At 38.3% G+C, this 18409-nt stretch overlaps 1 protein-coding gene across 8 annotated transcripts in view; it reads left to right on the top strand.

Moving 5' to 3' along the window:
* Positions 1–18409, top strand: part of ctnna2 (catenin (cadherin-associated protein), alpha 2) — a 311873-nt gene that overhangs the window by 66416 nt on the left and 227048 nt on the right. For all 8 annotated transcript variants that reach the window (XM_026945340.3, XM_026945339.3, XM_026945342.3 and 5 more), the window contains exon 7: positions 5535–5738. In XM_026945340.3, the coding sequence (XP_026801141.1) occupies positions 5535–5738 (204 nt within the window). The remainder of the gene's footprint in view (positions 1–5534; positions 5739–18409) is intronic.

Below are 18409 nucleotides of genomic sequence, written 5' to 3'. Positions count from 1 at the left end.
CCGTGAGTTCTCGTTTCCGTTTTTCAGCATCACTACCTGCTGTTATATGAGGTGTGCATTCGATTCAGTCTGATCCTCAATGTACTTCTGTGCTTACAGATGGTCTACTTCTATCCATTACTCTTTCCTTTGCCTCACTGGAACTTCCCAGGGTGTTGTCTTTTTTTTTTTGTCTGTGAATGAAAACAATTTTAAAAGTATCCATACTGAGCGCTGATAAGATTATCTGTTGTGTTTTGAAAATGTTTATCAAAATCGATCTGTAGCTCTACACATGTTATGGATCTGAATCTTTAAAGATAATACAGAATCCATTTTTTTTTCATATTTGAGGCTGTAAGAAGATCAGGCTGTAATTTTTAGAATAACAACAGCCCTCTAGACGTCAGCTCTGTGATTACTCTGGATATAAATCATCTCCATTATTTCAGATTTGAATAAATCATGCATTTAGGCATATTTATGTATACAATAAAATGTACACTTCATTAAGGACGACGCTTGTTGGAGTACAGTACGCAGTGTAGTGTGTGTTTTAATCATCTATAGCAGGGTGCGTCTGCTGACAGACTGGGTCCGGATGGAAACTATTTCAGAGGATTAACCCTAACACTTGAAAAAATAATGTAGCAGAACAGATCAGTGGATGAAAAATGGCACTTCAACCACTCCAGTTTCTTCAACATGAACGATGGTGGATTCAGAAGCAGATTCAGTGTTACAGCACATCACATGCTTTTGTGTACATTATTTACCTGCTAGAGAACAGGAAGAGTTCGCATTGTTGGTGGGAAAAGATCTGATTTTTGGGTAGATTGGCTGCTACGCTTTTTTTTTTTTTTTCCTCATAACAATTTTAGAAGTTTCATACGCAGAAAGTCTGAAAGTCTGAATCAGCTAACCATTTCATTTGATTATTATTATTATTATTTTACTTTTTCAGTGGTACTTTAAATAGGTCCACCGCTTCCCTGAACTAGAACATGTGTCATGAGTGTAGACCTGCTGGGGTGTGAGGAATTTAGGTCAGGAGTGAGACAGAGGCTCGAGTGAATTTACACACGGCTCAGAACGACATCTCGTCATTAATAACGCTCATACAGTGGAGAGCAGCGAGTGGTCCTGCCACACTCATCCGTCGCTCTGTTCATCTGTCAGAGTGCTACATTCTCGCTTAGCACTCTATATCTGATCTCTCTCTCTCTCTGTCTCTCTCTCTATCTCTGTCGCTTTCTCTCTCTCTCTCTGTCTCTTATTCTGTCTCATTCTGTCTCTCTCTCCCCCTCTGACTTTCTGTCTGTCTCTCTCTCTTTGTCTCTCTCTGTCTCTCCCTACCTATCTTTCTTTCTCTCCCTCTCTCATTCTATCTCTCTCCCTGTGTCTTTCTCTCTGTCTCTCATTCTGTCTCTCTGTTGTCTGTCTTTCTCTGTCTCTCTTTCTCTCTCTCCGTCTTTTTTGTTACTCTCTCTGTCACTGTCTTTCTTTCCCCCTTTTTTTCCGCTCCAGCCTAGAGGAATAAGTTAAGTCACAGAGGAAGTATAAAAGTAGGTTATGTGTACTGTTCTCTTCTATTGTACGCTGTCTCTCTCCCTCTCTCTCTCTCTCTCTCTCTCTCTCTCTCTGTCTGTGTGTGTCTTCTTTGATAAAGAGGTGTGTCAGGTAGACAGTGTGACTGGAGCAGAATGCTGCATCTTCAACACTTAAAGAGATATGAATGATATGACATAGCATAACTTCACTCCTGCTATTGTTCCCCATCTGGGAGGTGAAGTGATATTAATATATTAATATATAATATATAATATATAAATCACACACGACTGTACAAATCGCTAGCCACAGACGGAAACCATGCTAGACGTAATAAGGCTGATTTCATGCTTCATACTTCCTGTGTATATTTTACATGTAATCCTACAGAAAACAGCTGTTGATTTGCAAATGAAACCACAAGCATAACTACATACATTACTACACAAACAGTGATGTGACAATTTGAGCAGTTTTTAATTATTTCTTGTCATTTACCAAACTTTTGATGAATCATTGGGGGGGTCAACAAGCATGGAGGATAAAGTGCCTGTGAAAAGTATAGTGAGCGAATATCCAGAAATGTATGATGCTGAATCAGAAATAATTATATTGCTAATTTCCCAGTGTAAAGCGATTTAACTGCGGTGTAACTAAAAATAACAGTGTGTGTATTTTTAAGATGTTCACAGGTACACAATGTGGTGTGCAATCAAAGCGCACAAGCAGCTCACATTCTCTAAATTTTTTTTTTTCGCCTCCAAAGCTACAGCGAAGACAAACACCCTCGACATCACCAGAGTTACACCGGGCTTTATTTGTAGACAGCGAGCTAGGCTAGTTAGTAGCTGATACTAGCTAGGAGTGGTAAAAGGTGTTTAACTTATGGTTACGGTATGCGTGTCATATGCGTGTCATATACGCACATATATATATATATATATATATATATATATATATAAAACTTTGTAACTTTATTTACAAAACATCATCTACATGACTGCTATTTCTTTGGAAACACACACGGAGTCATCTGTCCGATTCATGATGAACTTGTGTTAATGCATCTGGTGTATCATCATGTAGTTGCACATCCATCGCAACCTTGAGCCATGAGAATGATTTCAAATAGTTCTTCTTTGTCAAAGGCATTCTTACAGGCTATCTGTAAAAAAAAAAATATATATATATAGACATCTTTGATTTGCTAAAACTTATGCAGCTCTAATTGGAAATATTCCTACAGTCCCACTTTCCCTCTTTAAGCGCTACGCGAGAGCAGGGTCATACTCCGCGCTCTGAACAGATTCCTCTCTCTGACAGCGCTGCTGAATATTGCACGAAGCAGCTGAGAGAAAAAAACGGGGAAATATGAGCAGGGTGTAGCTGTCTGCCGAGAGCGAGGGCAGCGTAGCGGGGTCACCACTCACCGCTAATCAGCCGCCAATGAGCCAGAGTGAACATGGAACAGGCTCGGGTTCGGCACTGTGAAAAGAACAAAATAATAAATAAATAAATAACACACTAAGCGTCTGTTAGATCAGGCTCGGCTCTTAGGTGCACGTGTACTGTACACGTAATACTTTCAGACCTGCTTCTGTGATCTGAAAGTGTACATTATTTCTGATTAGTTGATGTTTTTTCCTCACAGTGACTCAGACGTACAGAGCCCACGCTCAGCTCGCTCCGTTCCAACCGTTCAGTCGTCTGATTTCATGATATTGTCCTTCATGTGGAGGCGCAGGACTGAGCGTGGGGAGGGTGGGGAGAAATCTAGCTCATTCTGAGAAAGTAATTATCACAATTTACTTACTTTCACTGCAAACCAAGCAAACCATCTCGAAGATAAACAAAATGATTGAATATTTCTGATTATGAGGTTATTAGAAATTATTATAAATAACAATGTTAATCTGTTTCAAGTTTGAAACGGTCATATTTGTTTGTTTGTTTGTTTGTTTGTTTGTGGCTTTTATTTCTTTAAAGAAACTAAATCTGACAATGGAACTTAAAATGGAACTATGTATATGTTAATTATCTCATAATGAGATTGAGATAATGAGGTTTCATATTTATACCTATGTTCCAAATATTTTCACTCACTAATATAATGATATTAGAAAACTTCATATGAAATTTCTGGACGTTTCTCCTAGTTTCAGGTTTGACATTGTCTAATTTTGTTCACAGTTGTTTCCTCCTTCTTTCTGTCTTTTATTTCTTCAAAGAAACAAAAATCATCAGACAACAGAAGAAGACTTCAAATTAGTAAATGTGCTACAGCATTAAATACACAGCTAGAAATGGGTTTAATGTCCTTATATCTATTAATTCATATAATTATCTCATAATTAGACATATTTAATTTTCCCTCTATGTTCAAAATATTTCCACTCGCTAATATACTGGATATTATGTGACAGTGATGAATAATATATAATACATTTATGACCTGTATACTTTAGATCGGTCGAATTTCGTTGGATTTTAGGTTTGAATGATTGCGAATATTTATAAACATTTAAAATTTTAAGACAGAATAAACATTGCATGAAGGGAACACTGTGTGATCTTAGAAGTTGAAAATTGTTTTCTCGAGCAAAATAAATAAATAAATAAATAAAATCACAAGGACAAACAAGGAACATTTTAAAACACAGAACAAACAATATTTCAGATTTTTTTTGTTTTTCATTTATTGACCCACATAAAAGCGACATTTTTTGTTATTTATAACTATTTTGCTGTCACTTTAGGGGACCTTTGTGTTTTTTATTATTATTATTATTATTATTAAATTTTTTCATCTACTCTTAGATTTTTTTTTAAAAATCCCCTAACTGGTTTCTAATTCAGTATATTCACTATATATGCTCACTACTTGGGGTATCACACACACCCAAATACCCAATAAAACACCATTAAATAAATAAATAAATAAATAAGCAAGCAACTGCTGGAAAGTAACAGATTACCTATAATGACACTTAATTTTTGTGTTTAAATTAAATCAAAATTTTTAAAAAAGTGTGCAATAAATGACGTGTTTATTTAGGGCCATTTATCTTTTGAATTTATAAAAATATATGTTTTATTAAAGTGAGATTTGTCCTAATAATGGGATTTTCCCATATTGCTGCAGATCATCGACTAAGTTTACACCAGAAGCATTTTTTTTACCTCTTTCTCCCCCCAAAGCCCCCGTCCCGCTGCACTTCAAACTGCTGTGGACGGCATATTTAAATTTCAGCGCAATAAAACAATATCACTACCATCAATATGGTAATTCTCTCAGCCTCTCTGTAGCGAACATAAAACCTCTATTTTGGGGCAAACTTTAAAACAGTAAAATCTTGAGGGCTCTGGAGTCTGCGTTCTGCTCTTAATAGGGCTATTAAATCACACAACCGGTTGTAACCGAGGCCTTGGAGCTCGCCTTGAAGGTCACTGCTCTCTTTACTCAGCCTTCAGAACATTGAGCTGAGAACCGTAAGCCGCCTTGCCAAAAACCTCGCCTCTCGCCTCCACCACACGCCGCTCGCCGCTCGCCGCCTTCACCTCACGCCTCATCACACATCACACAGGGTTATATTCACACAACTGGCTTACAGATGATGAGTGTGAAGTCCGAGAGATGATTTTAATCAGATTTTAGGAGGGAGCAATATGGCAAAGGGTGAGACTTTTATACTTTTATTAGATTTCTACAAATGATTGAAAGTATTATTCTTTTAGAAAAGGAGAAAAACTAGCATTTAGTCATACGCTTTACTAAATAACTGACAACACCTGCTCATATATCACAGATTATATGCAAACATACGCAATTTCACTGCCAAGATACGACATGTAATGTACATGAGTGTCATATTTTTTGGAGAAAATTTGGAAGATAATGGAGAAGATTGAAAGTGGATCTGAACTTAAGCACAAATAAAGAATCCCGTGTAGTTTTGGGTTAAAACCCCACAAAATGTGTAAGCTTTTCCGTCTTTTTCTTTTAGAATAAAATCATCCTGGACCCGCTGACGTTCAGCGAGGCTCGTTTCCGACCTTCTCTGGAGGAGCGTCTGGAGAGCATCATCAGCGGCGCCGCCCTCATGGCCGACTCGTCATGCACGCGCGATGACCGCCGCGAACGCATCGTGGCCGAGTGCAACGCCGTGCGTCAGGCGCTACAAGACCTGCTCAGCGAGTACATGAACAACGTGAGTGCGTTTAACATGTTTCATTATAAACAGAATCATAATTAAATAATTCTAAACACACAATGCTGTGATGACGAATCATTTTACGAGGGTGAGTCAAATGTAAACTTTATTTTTTTTACATTTTGCTTTGTTTATTATAAGCAGGTGTCACAAATTGTATCATTATTGTACATAATTTCCATTTTTCTACATAATCTTTATTTTGCTTTAGAAGTGTCAGAATTCTGCTAGAAAAAAAAATAATTTCTCTTATTTATTTATTTATTTTTATAAAATACAACCTATTTAGATTTATACTGAATTGAACCAGACATACAATCTTGTTTTTCCTTCATCAAGAGTGTGATAATGGCTGAACGTAATGTCAGTGCGACATAGAATGCAAAAAAAATAAATAAATAAATGAATGAATGCAAGATAGTTGAGCTCAGAAATTAAATCATGTCTCCTGACCTGCAGTTATTTTATTCTCTGGTCAGCCGGTTAGTAATTTTAGGAAAATCATCGCCGTATTATTGCTTATTGTTCCTTGGTGTCTTTAGGCGTGTTTTTTCAGAACAGATGAACCAACCCTCAGTTGCATTTTGGATAAAAGTGAAATGAATTTTCCTTTAGCATGAATCTAGGTGATTAAAAGTGTTTGGTGTTTGAAGTTTGCACCTTTAGTTTTTCACTAGTGCTACAAGGCTAATAAGCGGAACAAGGCTAATAAGAGGGAACGACTCTTTATAGCTGCTGTAACATAAGCGACAACAGGAACTGACTTGTTTCTTGGACTATAAATGGTTAAAATGTGTGATGTGCTGTTTAAGAAATTAAATATCATAATCACTGGCAAATTGCTGTCGTATAAGAGAAAGAAAACACTTCAGGATGTGCTCTTATTGGAAAATGATCAAGGTCAGGCTGGTAACAGTGCGTCTCAGTGATCCTTCGACTGTAGCACTGAGACGCACTCTTACTGTTATAGCAGGACAATTGTAGACATCAAACACATCCTGGCTAAAGGACAATATTTGATGGACCTTATGGACATTTTGTTTTGTATCATGACTCTTCTAATGTTGACCCAGTTTGTAGCAGGACATGGCTTTGAGACTGTGTGATGATCAGAGCTCTCTGTCCATGCAGGGAATTGAGGGGATTTTTAATGCACCCTCTTCTTATTCAATTAGCCTCTCTGTGGAATTGGGACATGGCAGCGGCAGTAAAGGTGAACGTTACATCTGCTCTCCACTTAGCTGCTCTTGTAGAAGTCATTCTGGGTGGCCGAGGACGTTGTCTCTAACGACCTCATGTCTTTCTTAATGCTCTCTCCGCTCTGTGTTTTGCAGGAATATGAATGCATGAGCAGGTGATTCAGTTTCTCTGGATTGTGCTTTGTGCTCTAAAGCAGCACAAGATTTTGTTTCTGTCCGTAGGGAATCATGCTAGTCTTAGAGCTCCTGTCGAAGCCATAGGTTTGCTCCATTCAGTCAAAACAAGATAAACAAATCAAACGATCCTATTTCGGCTCTCTCAAATACCCCTAGCTATTTATCTTAGAGCCCTAGATATGGAACAGAGGACACACTATTGATATTACCGCTCCAGTGGAACACATTTGCTGGAATTGCATCGATCTTTGCTGATTTGTTGATACATTTCGCTTCTTTTAAAGTAATACTATCATTCTGGCTATAGTCATTCAACTCTCTAATCTTTTAACCTTAGTTTAGCAAGCTAACATAGCTATCTAACATTTGGCTAGCTACCTTTGGCTAGCTAATAATTGTATAGGTATTAGTATACAATGTACGAACAAGCTAATTATAATTACTTTCATAACTTTTTAAAATTACCAAAATAATACATGCAGTAAAACAAACAAACAAACAAAAAAAACTAGCTAGCTTGTATAATTTAGCTAAGAGTAATGCTACACAATATCTGCACATCAGTTACTTTTTCAGTTTTTCTTTCAGCAGTGACTTCTTTCTTTTTAAATCAAAAGAAAGTTCTTGTTAAATGTGGATCAGATTACTGCTTACTTGATTAACTGAACGTCTGCTAATGTTTGCTGAGAAAGCAAACCTATTAGCATCAACATATGCACCAGGTGGCACTGGTTAATTTCATAAAACAATTTATTTTTGAGATTTTATTAAATACTAAATGTAAGAAAATGTGTGTTTAACTATTCAAAAATGTGGCATCTCTGGCAACAGTCTTTTTTCTTTTTTTTTTTTACAAAGTTTCTTTGCTCTATTTTGATTTTTAATGAGTAAAAGTATTGAATTTTGCTTTTTTTTGAGCAAATACACAAATGGCCTAAAGGCATGAGGGCAAAAAGGAAATTCTAATGATTCACTTAAAATATATATTTTTTAATTAATAATTTTCTGTTATCTATAATTTGGGTAACAGAATTGTGTGTGTGAACTCATCAGTTAATATCGCAATATTATAAATATAGTAAATACATTTAAAAAAAGAATGAGAGAACATACTTTTCTTCTTCTTATGATCTTTAGAAAATTTGGATGATGCAACATCCTGTTGAACTTTCCTGAATTTGAATATTCCAAATATTTCACAGTGGTGAATGTGTTCAGGTAACAGGGTTGAGTTTGTTTTATTTATTTATTTATTTATTTATTTGTATCTATGAACAGTAATTTGTTGTACGGCATGGATACATCACCACTTTGATTAAGGCTCATTGCTATAATAAACACAGAGTAGCACAATGCCTGTACTTTTTACACTCTAGTAAAATATTTATTAGAATACAATAAACATAATGACTACAATAAAACGGCAAGTAATTGGATAATGGTAATGGCTCATGATTCATGTAAATACAGCAAAACAACAGTGTACACTTAAGCATCTAATGGAGACCTATTTATATAAATTACAACTGATTATGCTGAGTTTGGGATGTTCGTTTAATGGCCTTGTATTCGATTCGAATTGGATTTGTACGTCTACTACTAAAACAGCTTAAGGACATCCTCAACCTTCATACCATTTAAGCACTGATAAAATCTGTCCAGCCATCCGTCGTGGTCTTTCAGTTCTCCGTTCCAGCGTGTCTTTGTTTGTCCCGGAGCAGCAGTTCTCCTTCTCTGCTGCTCGGCGAACTCAAGCTACTTCATTAGTTCAAGGAGCTGCACTTTGGGAGCTGCAGCTATGAGACCGAGCAATGCCTGTGGCCATCCAAGCACAAGAGTGAAATGAATAAATATGAAGAAGAGGAGAGGAGGAATGGGAAAAGTTTTGGTTGGAGGATGAAATTTGTTACCATGTCGGGTTTAGGTGGAAAAGGAAAAACAGCTTGGCTCCTTTGTGGAAATAATTATGAAAGATTTTCAGTGTTTATTATGTAGAAACAAATGGAAAAAAAATACAATAAATGCTCAGCAAGATCGCAGGAGATATGCAGTGCCCTTTCATAATCTGTGCAGGGCTTGAGGTTAAAAATGCAGCTCACCAGACACTTTTGGCTAGCTGTGGTTTGATATAGTAAGTAGATTTCACTAGTCGCAACAAAGCCACATCAAAAAATATGTATGTACAGTATATCTTAAAAATAGAAAGAAAGAAAGAAAGAAAGAAAGAATTTGTTCTGTTAATGGAACAAAAGCTGCATTCAATTTTCATTTCTTTTCATTTCTCTTTTCACTTGTTTTCCAAGCAGCTGACTAGTTGTTACATCTTTGTATTTCTCAGAACTCGTTTTTATTGCTTATGCACTTACTTAATTTGAAGTAGTCTAACTATCCCACTGTGTTACTTACTTTAATCTATAGTCTTACTGGTTATTTTTTATGCTAAGTATTTTTATTTGTGTCTTCAACTCTTTGTACTTTTTTTAAAGTTACTCTAGATAGTCAAAATATTTGAACCTGGAATCAGAGGGTTCAAATCTCAGGACTGTCCTGGACAGAGCCGTTATTGCACCCTTAAGCAAACCTCTGCCTCAGTTTTTTCTTTCAAATTCCGTAAGCACTTTATCCTGGTCAGGGTTCTGGATCCAGAGACTATCCTGGAAACAATGGGAACAAGAGGAGAATACACCCTGGATGGCATGCCATGCACATACACATTCATACCTAAGGCAATTTAGAGTCACCAGTCTACCTACCAGAATGTCTTTGGGTGGTGGGAGGAAACAGGAGAACCCAAAGTACAGAACATGGGAGACTTCACAGACAGTAACCTAAGGTCAAGATCGAAGCAAAGACCCTGTAGCTGTGACACAGCCGTGCTACCTGCTTTTTGGAAAGTATTCAAGAGCCACATCCATTGTTGGCAGAAAGTCAGCTAATGTGGGAAGCATCCACACCCAGCCAGGTTCTTTTGCTTCTCTATTACTCTTGAGCTCATTCGCGGCTGGTGGTAATGGTGTCGGGTTTTACGCATGCAGTTAGTCTTTTGTTAAATTAGCAGTAACCCTATTACGCCATGACCTGCACTAGTGCTTGGATTTGAATCTGAATACATTAGTATGCATGAGTCTGAGCGTATGCCTTCATTGGTATTCTTGACAGCAGGTTTGCAAAAGGTGAAATTGTTTGAAACTACTATAGACAAACAAATCATTTAGTGTGGGTACAAATGGAGCAATGTGCCTGATGTCCCTGTTTGAATATTGAGATAGGAGTAGTCTACGTCCATGACTAATGAGATGAGAGATGGAGGAAGTGGAACAAATACAAGGCTCAGAAGTGTGTTGTTTATCAATCAATGTGTGTGGGATTTAGCTCCCTAATCTCTGAGAATAGGCCAATGTAAAATAGGATAAAGCTTCATTAAGGACACAGAACTAAGTGACTGTTAGACATAACTAAGCATTAAAGCCCAACTTTTTAATAAAAAGGCAATGCAGTTAAATAAAAAAAAAAATCTTTGTGCTATACTTCATACACCAATTTGCTTCTGTCTATTACACAGATTATGCATGCACCACTTCTCTTCTATCTAGAAAGCTGTTGGGGAAAACTGTGCAAATTACAGTCAGTATCTGGAAAGTAAACATTGGGGTGCCAAAAATGCTAAAAGGAAAATCCTAGCAGCCAGAGAGAAAAAAACAACAACACAAAAACCCTGTTGGTGGATGAAACATTGAGGCAAAAGTCTGGTTTGGCTGTTATTTAGTAATAAATAGCACCTCCATTTTTTACTGACCCAGGTGACCACAGTCCTGCTTTCTTGTGTACTGTTGGCTTACAAGGCTGAGGTTCATGAATTCACAGGTCACCTAGATAAATTCAGTGCGAACTGAAATTAACTACAGAAGAAAATGCAGCTTTCACATCCCACATCCTTCATCCTTTCCTGTTCGGTGAATTGGCTTTTCCACCAGGTAAATTTTATTAGCGTTTGATTTGACCACAGAGTTACCTGGAAAAGCAAAAGAGCTTTTCGAAAGAATAAGTAATTTAATCTAATAAAACAATCTTTCTGCACTGGTGCCATCTTTACTCTCTTACTGTCTGTGTTGTACTGAACCTTCAGTCCACACACACATCCACTTCCTCCACTTGCTCCACTAACAATCTTCCTGGCTCCTCCCCCCAATGCACGGTGATATGGGTGCAAGATTAATCAATATTCCAGCCAGTAATAAATTAGATTCAAGTGACAAGCAAATGTCCATACCTGTCTGCTGGGGTGGTGACCGGTGATTGGTGACCGAGGCCCATGTTCCCAACCTGCAGCTAAATCATCAGGATCGGCTGATTTAGTTGCGGTGGCCTGGACATGCTGATCTATCAATCGACCAGCCCCAGTTATGCATTGCTGTCTGGGTCAAAGGAGCTCAGCTGGGTGGCTGAAGGAGGTGAGGGATATCCAAAGGTTGGGGGGAGTTTTGACCCCTGAACAGAAGAGTTTACACTTTGAGGTTTCTTCCCTCTTGATGCTAATCAACTTTTTGAGAACATGGATGTCTTCCAAAGCAGAAATACTCAAATAAAATCATCACTGGGAACAGATGTACATCATATGATCAAAGCACACTCAGGTACGTAGTAGTATAACAGAGCCAGTCAAGCATCTCCACCAAATTTAATTTTATGAAGTGGAATGAATGGGATCTCAGGTTTTGTGGGATTTCTGCCATCTTGCCTGAGGAGAGCTAATAAGAACCTGAGATGACACAGCTGTTGCTGGTGCATGCTTACCCATAATGCCTCACAGGAGCTTAGGCCCTTTGAAGTGCTGCCTTGCCTTGAGTCAGAATCAATCTCAACAGAGAATCATGTTCAGAGACTAAGAATATAACACAGTGTCCATTTGAACAGATCCTTCATATGGGTGAAATCCCTAAATCAGACAGATACACAGAGACACACAAATCCTCCATTAACCCTTATATTATGTTGAAAAAAAAAAGACATCTAAAATGTCATGGGTCAAACTGACCTGCACAGTTTTAATACACACAAAAACAGGCAACGAGTCAGGTCAGAACAGTAAAACTGTATCATGCATTGCCAGTAAATTAAAAAAGCAACATACTCTATAGTATATACAATGCACCCTATTTAACAAATATTTAATAAACGTATTTCTTCACAAACTGTAGCATTTAGATAGCACTGTTAATTAGCGCAATGTAAATGTAAAAAGGTGACCATTCTATATCACCATCTTTAGATTTCCATGCTCCAACTCCTCATGATGGTGGCTTTGTTCCATGAATTTAATCAAATGAAGGGGAATCTATGGCAGATTTGCCTTCTGAATCTTCTTCACTTGAAGAAAATTCAACATCTAGATCTTCAGCTGGATTGTCTTCTATATCTGAAGCATCCTCCGTCTCTTAAACCTCTTCCTCTATTTCAGTATCACAGTGCAAAATCTGTGATAAGACTTCTTGGACTGTCTGTATTTTGGAGCTCATTTTTTTTAGCATCTATGTCTGACAAAGTCTGTTGTAGCATTGACAAGAAATGTAGGTAAGCTCCTTTTTACACTCTCAGGGCAATCAGAAGCAGTCATAGCAACAATATACAATAAACATAACAACATTAAACTATCAGGGTCAAAATGACCCACAACATTTTCTTTGTATACAAAAATTGTACAGACCTTCCACAACACAGTGTGATCAGACTTTGCAGGTAGGTTCATAACCATAAATGAGGAAAATATTAAACTTTTCAGACTACTCAAAAGTGAAAATGGGTCAAATTCACACGTAACATAATAAGAGGGTTAAATTGTGTTTGAATCATGTCTCCTCTGAGCTCTTGCTCTCCATGCCAAAGCTCCTCTAGTTCCTGCCTGCAGTATCCTGATGATTCTCCCAGCAATGCAGCCTGAATTGCTGAATTCTCTCCTTTTTTCCCTCTCCAAGACATTAAAGAGCTGACACTCCCTCTGAGATCTTGACTGAGCTCAGCTGAGCATTTCAGAAACACATTTGGCACCTTGTGGCTCAATTACTTTCATTTTAAGAGGAAGACGTAGTGTGGCAGTCAGCAGGGAGGCTAGACCCCTTACTGAGAGTTAGTTCTGCTCCAGATGACATCAGACAAAGATTAGTGGAGCTTTAATGTAACTTTAACTTTGAACCCCATTTTTTCTACACTCTCATTTTCTTTTTCTCTCTTTCCTTTGTCTTTTTTGAATCAGGGTCTCTGTTCCTTTTTTCTTGGATTTGTTGTCTTTCCATTTTTGGGCAGTCTGTGTCTGAGAGTGACAGCCATAGGTAAAAGACAGTGAGAAGTATTTAGTGCTCAGCCAATCAAACAACACACGCGGTATTGCTGGGTATTAACCAAGTACCGTGTCGACTTCAAACTGACCTTGATGTTTGGGTTGTTTTTCTGATCCAGGGAAAAAGTTTGTGCAATCATGTCCATGAACGACACCGTTTGAGCTGTGTGAACACTGTGTGGGTGGATAGTGACAGGTAGAGAAGGGTTATGTTTGCATTGTGTGTGCACTTGTGTGGGTGCATGTACCTGAAAGCTTCACCTAATTAAACAGTTGCAACAGCGACTAAGCAGCCTGTCTTGTTTCCCAGAAGGGACTCATGCCTCACACAGTGGCTTCCCAGATCACATCCACTGTGTTTTTTTTTTTTTTTTTATCATATGATCAGGAACAGGACAGCTGGGTTTCTGCCAATTCGGCTTGTTGATTCCGTGTAGTTAGTTCTTTCCTGACTGTGAGCAGGTCTTGACTTAACTCTAATAGCCAAACATTTACTCAGCTCACACATGGATAAGCAAGACAATTATCTCATTCAAAGAGTATATGCCAGCTACACCATGCAGTCTTCCCAACATGGGCATTCAGCATTCAGCAGCAGTTTGCCCCTGTATTTGATACTGACTTAAGACATGTCCTGTAGTAGCTGGCTCACTGACTCTGATCAAGTTGCCCATTGACCTTGGTCTCATGGGGTCTATCCGTTCTTGGCATCATCTGTGCAGTTACTTTTTAGAAGGTGAGGTTTAATTACATCTGTCATCCCATGGCCCAAATCTAGTTCCAAGCTAGATTTTCTAGGCCATGAGTCTACCATATCCTGAGTCTACCACATGCTTAGACTTAGGTCAGAGTCTGTAGCATATATGGTAGTGCTACCCAGAATGATTAGGGGCATTTATTCAGGCATAAATACACATGATGACCTCTGGTGAAAAGTGAGGCCCATGGTTCTGTGGTTCAACATAATCAATAACAACGGCCTTGTTGCTTGCTTGTGTCTTCTCATTACTTCTAATCTAATGCTTTGATTTCATCTGAGAACATGCTGCTCGCTTTGTCAGTGTTTTCCCTTTGCACATGAATAGCAATTTTTCTGCCCAACCATTCGCTGATCTTTTAATAATTGCCCTCGCTGTGGTCTATGGGGTCTCCAAAGTCCCCACAAAACAACTTCTCACTCAAACCTTCTTTGTGCCCACTTTTTTCTATTTCTCCTCCTGCTTGCTCCCTGTAGAATCAGCATGTCTGCTCACAAAAAAACAGGGCATGTTGGACGATCCATCACCAACTTTCCCCATGGTGCCTCTCACCCTCCCTTCCATCTGTCAGTTTCATAAAGCTGCCTACCACTGTGCTTCTGTTTTGCTCCACCAAGTAGACATGCTCTTGCCAAATGGCACACAATTCCTTCCCACTCTACTGCATATTCCCAACCCATTCCTCACACCCATTTTAGCATGGCCAGCCACGCAGACCCTCTCCTAGACTGCCATCCATGCTGTTTCAAGAGCTTGAGGATGAGTTTAAGGATTGCCCAAGAAAGACCTGGTAGACCCTAGGACTGACATGGTATACCAGTGCAATGCTTCTCTTCCAGAGTTTAGTGATCTAGCTGCCCTCAAGCAATACAGTAAAGCATGACAAGACAAGAGATCTTCACCTCCTCATAACTCCTCCACCTTCACCTGATAATGAGAGTTGAAATGTCCAGAAATATCTGTGATTGAGGCACAATTTGTAGCCAGGTAGTTCTTTGCTTTATCTCGGTAATCCCTAAAGGAAAGCAATAGCAAAGAGTTGTATATTTATAATACTGGACATGGAGTACTTTCCAAAACTTCCCCTGAAGCAAGGTTTCTGATGGTAATGCATAATAATCTGTACTTGTTCTTGTTGGCAATCATGTTGAATTCCCCCCTCTTCCATATTAACTGACAGACATAATGTCAGTAATGGTAGAAAAAAGAAGAATTAGAGGGTTGCGAACAAGAAAATGAATATATTATTGGCATAGTTAATTTGTTCCCCTTGCAAGATAATTCAACCAGGGCAGGAGCAGAGTGGAGTTTATAATTCCCCAGTCCTTTCATTCATTTGCTCTCCATGTTAGCTGCCTGCAGTAGAGAGAAAAATAAAATGAGGCCCAGACTCGTGATAAATCACAGCATGGACATGTTGCCTGAGCCACTGCTTTATTACCACACATTGATGAAAGAGAAAATGGATTCCCCACACCGCTGCTATCATGGAAGGGTATCTGTATACTCAGAGAAAGTGAAACAGAGATGTATATGGAGAAAATGCATGATTAATCAGCTGCATTTCAGCTACATTTGATGTTAGTTGAGGATGGAGCCACCTCATCACAGTGCTCATATTACAGCAGCAATTCTTTTGACTTGTTGACTCCTAAGCATTTGTTCGGGTGTCTGTAGCCATCACATGCTGGATTGATCTTTTCATTTTACCTTCTCTTTTTATTTAAAATAATACTAGTATTACTAATTCCCATATCCAGGATACAAGGATACGCCATATCACCTGATGAGGGGTGTGTGTGTGTGTGTGTGTGTGTGTGTATGTGGAGATCAGACAGACCCAAGCTCATTTGGAGTTAGCCAGTATCATAGTGTGTTGTGTTGTGTTGAGTTGAGTTGATGATCATGAGGGCTGGTAACAACGCCCCCTTCCCCCTCAGCAGTTCCATTAACATCTGAAAATGTATGATGATCCAGTTCTACAAGATGGGCAATGATGTGCCTTTAACAGGAACAAAGAGCTGTTTAAGAGATTATTGTGGCTTCCTTTCTCCCCAGTGTCACCTTCACAGAGGCTGGGGAATGCACAGCTTTTATGCTCTATTAACAGTTTTAACACCCTGCAACTTTTTTTAAATAGAATGATTTGGACCTCAACTATCTGTGCAATGCATTTTATTTTCTTTGGGCATTAGACAGTAATGATTGTTAACCAGTATCACAAAAAAAACATTGAAAAAAGAAAAGAAAGGAAAGAAGGAGAGAAAGAAATACTTTTTCCACTATATAACACTCTTTATCCCCGAATGCCTCCAAATCCCAAAAAGCTATTACAAAGAAATGTCAATTATACAAACAGTATGGTCTACGATAGTCAATTAATTCTGATTTCCAAACAGATAATAATGTGAGAAAAAAAAATAAACTTGGCTAATATGCTAAAATGTTACTTGTTACACTTAACAAGACTCAGAAAGTGCCACTGTTACAGCAGATGGCTCACCTCGCATTCACACAAATTTGGTTCAATTGGTTTAATTCATTCCAAAATCTTAGCAAAGGAAAAGATGTATTTTAGTTCACAACATGTTTGGAGTAGCTTATCTATACTGCCTGTTGTTTAGACATTTTGTTGACAGATTCTCGGTATGAAGCACTTCTTCACTTCTTCTCTTTTGAAATTTTCTGTGAGATTCTTATTCCATGGGTCATTTAATTAGAGAAGGAAAGATGTGTCGTCGCAAGCAGAGATGGCCAGAGCCAATTAGGACTGTTTTGAAGTGTGGGTGGAGGAAGGGGAATGCAGGCATGCTAACTTGGCACAAGCTATGCACTTGTTTTAACACACACCCACATTAGCATGCTGAAACACTTGTGCTTCTTCAAGATGATCTAGACAAGGAATTTAATTTGGGTGATTTATACAAAACTCTTATTAGTAGATGAAAGGGAATTAACCAATGAGATATTAGTGTAATAAAGGCACAGAATAATTTGCCTTGTTTTTTTTAGGGTGCTGTCTAGATTTTATTTTACATCAATTTACATAACTCATTTAGGCCACATCTTTCAAGTAATTGAAGACTGCACTTTTGGTGTATTTGTGAGTGATTTGTGAATCCGTAGCAGCATATGCTCATGTTGAAATGTGGACTTCCTGCATACAGTATGTAAAGGTTTGCAGGAGTGTTGCTTATGGCAAAATGAAATCATTTTCAGTATTTTCTGCAGTTGGTAAACAGGAGGCTTTTGGAGGAACGTGATTAATTTTGACCTTTTGGGACCTGATCTCTCATTTGACTTCTGTTGAGGTGTGATCTGACAGGTTTTACTGACCCTGCATGGTGAACACACACCTACATATACAGACCACACAGAACACACTGTGCGTAATAAACATGTATTTAACAAGTCTCCACTGTTAGCTATTCACAGACTTGAATTCTAGACTTGGATGAAATTCATGTATCTTTCATGAAACAGTGCAGCATAGCGTAAAAAAAAGAGAGTGCAGGGAGGTTAATAATGAACTTGCACAAACTAAACAGCTATTGTATTTTAACTTCTTCTCACAGTCAATCAAACAATCTTCTCTCGAGTTCGTACAGTTAATTTTTCTCTAACTTATACACAGGTGTAGCCTTGAATCCTTCAATACTGAGCGAGCAAATGTCATTGTCTGTGCCTCAGTGGAGGCTAAATGAATTCCCTATCTGGCACAATTGATTCCAAGCTTTTTATTACACAAATTTACCAAAATTCAATAGCTGTAGCTATAGGACTTGGTTCATTGAAATCTATTGACATCTGACTCGATGAACAGAACTCCCTCTGCATTTCCCAGCCCCAATATAAATGTCATTCTGTTGCAGACAAACTTCCACTTACACGCTATGGATCACACATTATCCTATTTTTTCTGACATGTAGGCTACTGAGAAACCCATTTGTCAATGTCTACTGATCCTCTTTTACCCAGTGACACACTAAACTCTGAGTATGCTGTCTTGATGGCCAGTTAAAATCTGTGCACAATGAAATTCCAGAACAACTTTCAGAAGACCTATTACTGTACCACGTCAATCATTCATTGCAGAGTCGTCCAAGCCTTCCTAGTCCTAGTGTCACTGATGACGATTATGGATCTAGCTCTAATTACTCAGACTGCCTTTGTTTTGACCCTCTGCTACTGATTATGAT

Source organism: Pangasianodon hypophthalmus, chromosome 28 (genome assembly GCF_027358585.1).
Source record: "Pangasianodon hypophthalmus isolate fPanHyp1 chromosome 28, fPanHyp1.pri, whole genome shotgun sequence".
In the NCBI taxonomy this organism is placed as follows: domain Eukaryota; kingdom Metazoa; phylum Chordata; class Actinopteri; order Siluriformes; family Pangasiidae; genus Pangasianodon; species Pangasianodon hypophthalmus.
The sequence above is the reverse complement of the archived record's forward strand: the minus strand, read 5'-3'. Positions and strand labels throughout refer to the sequence as shown.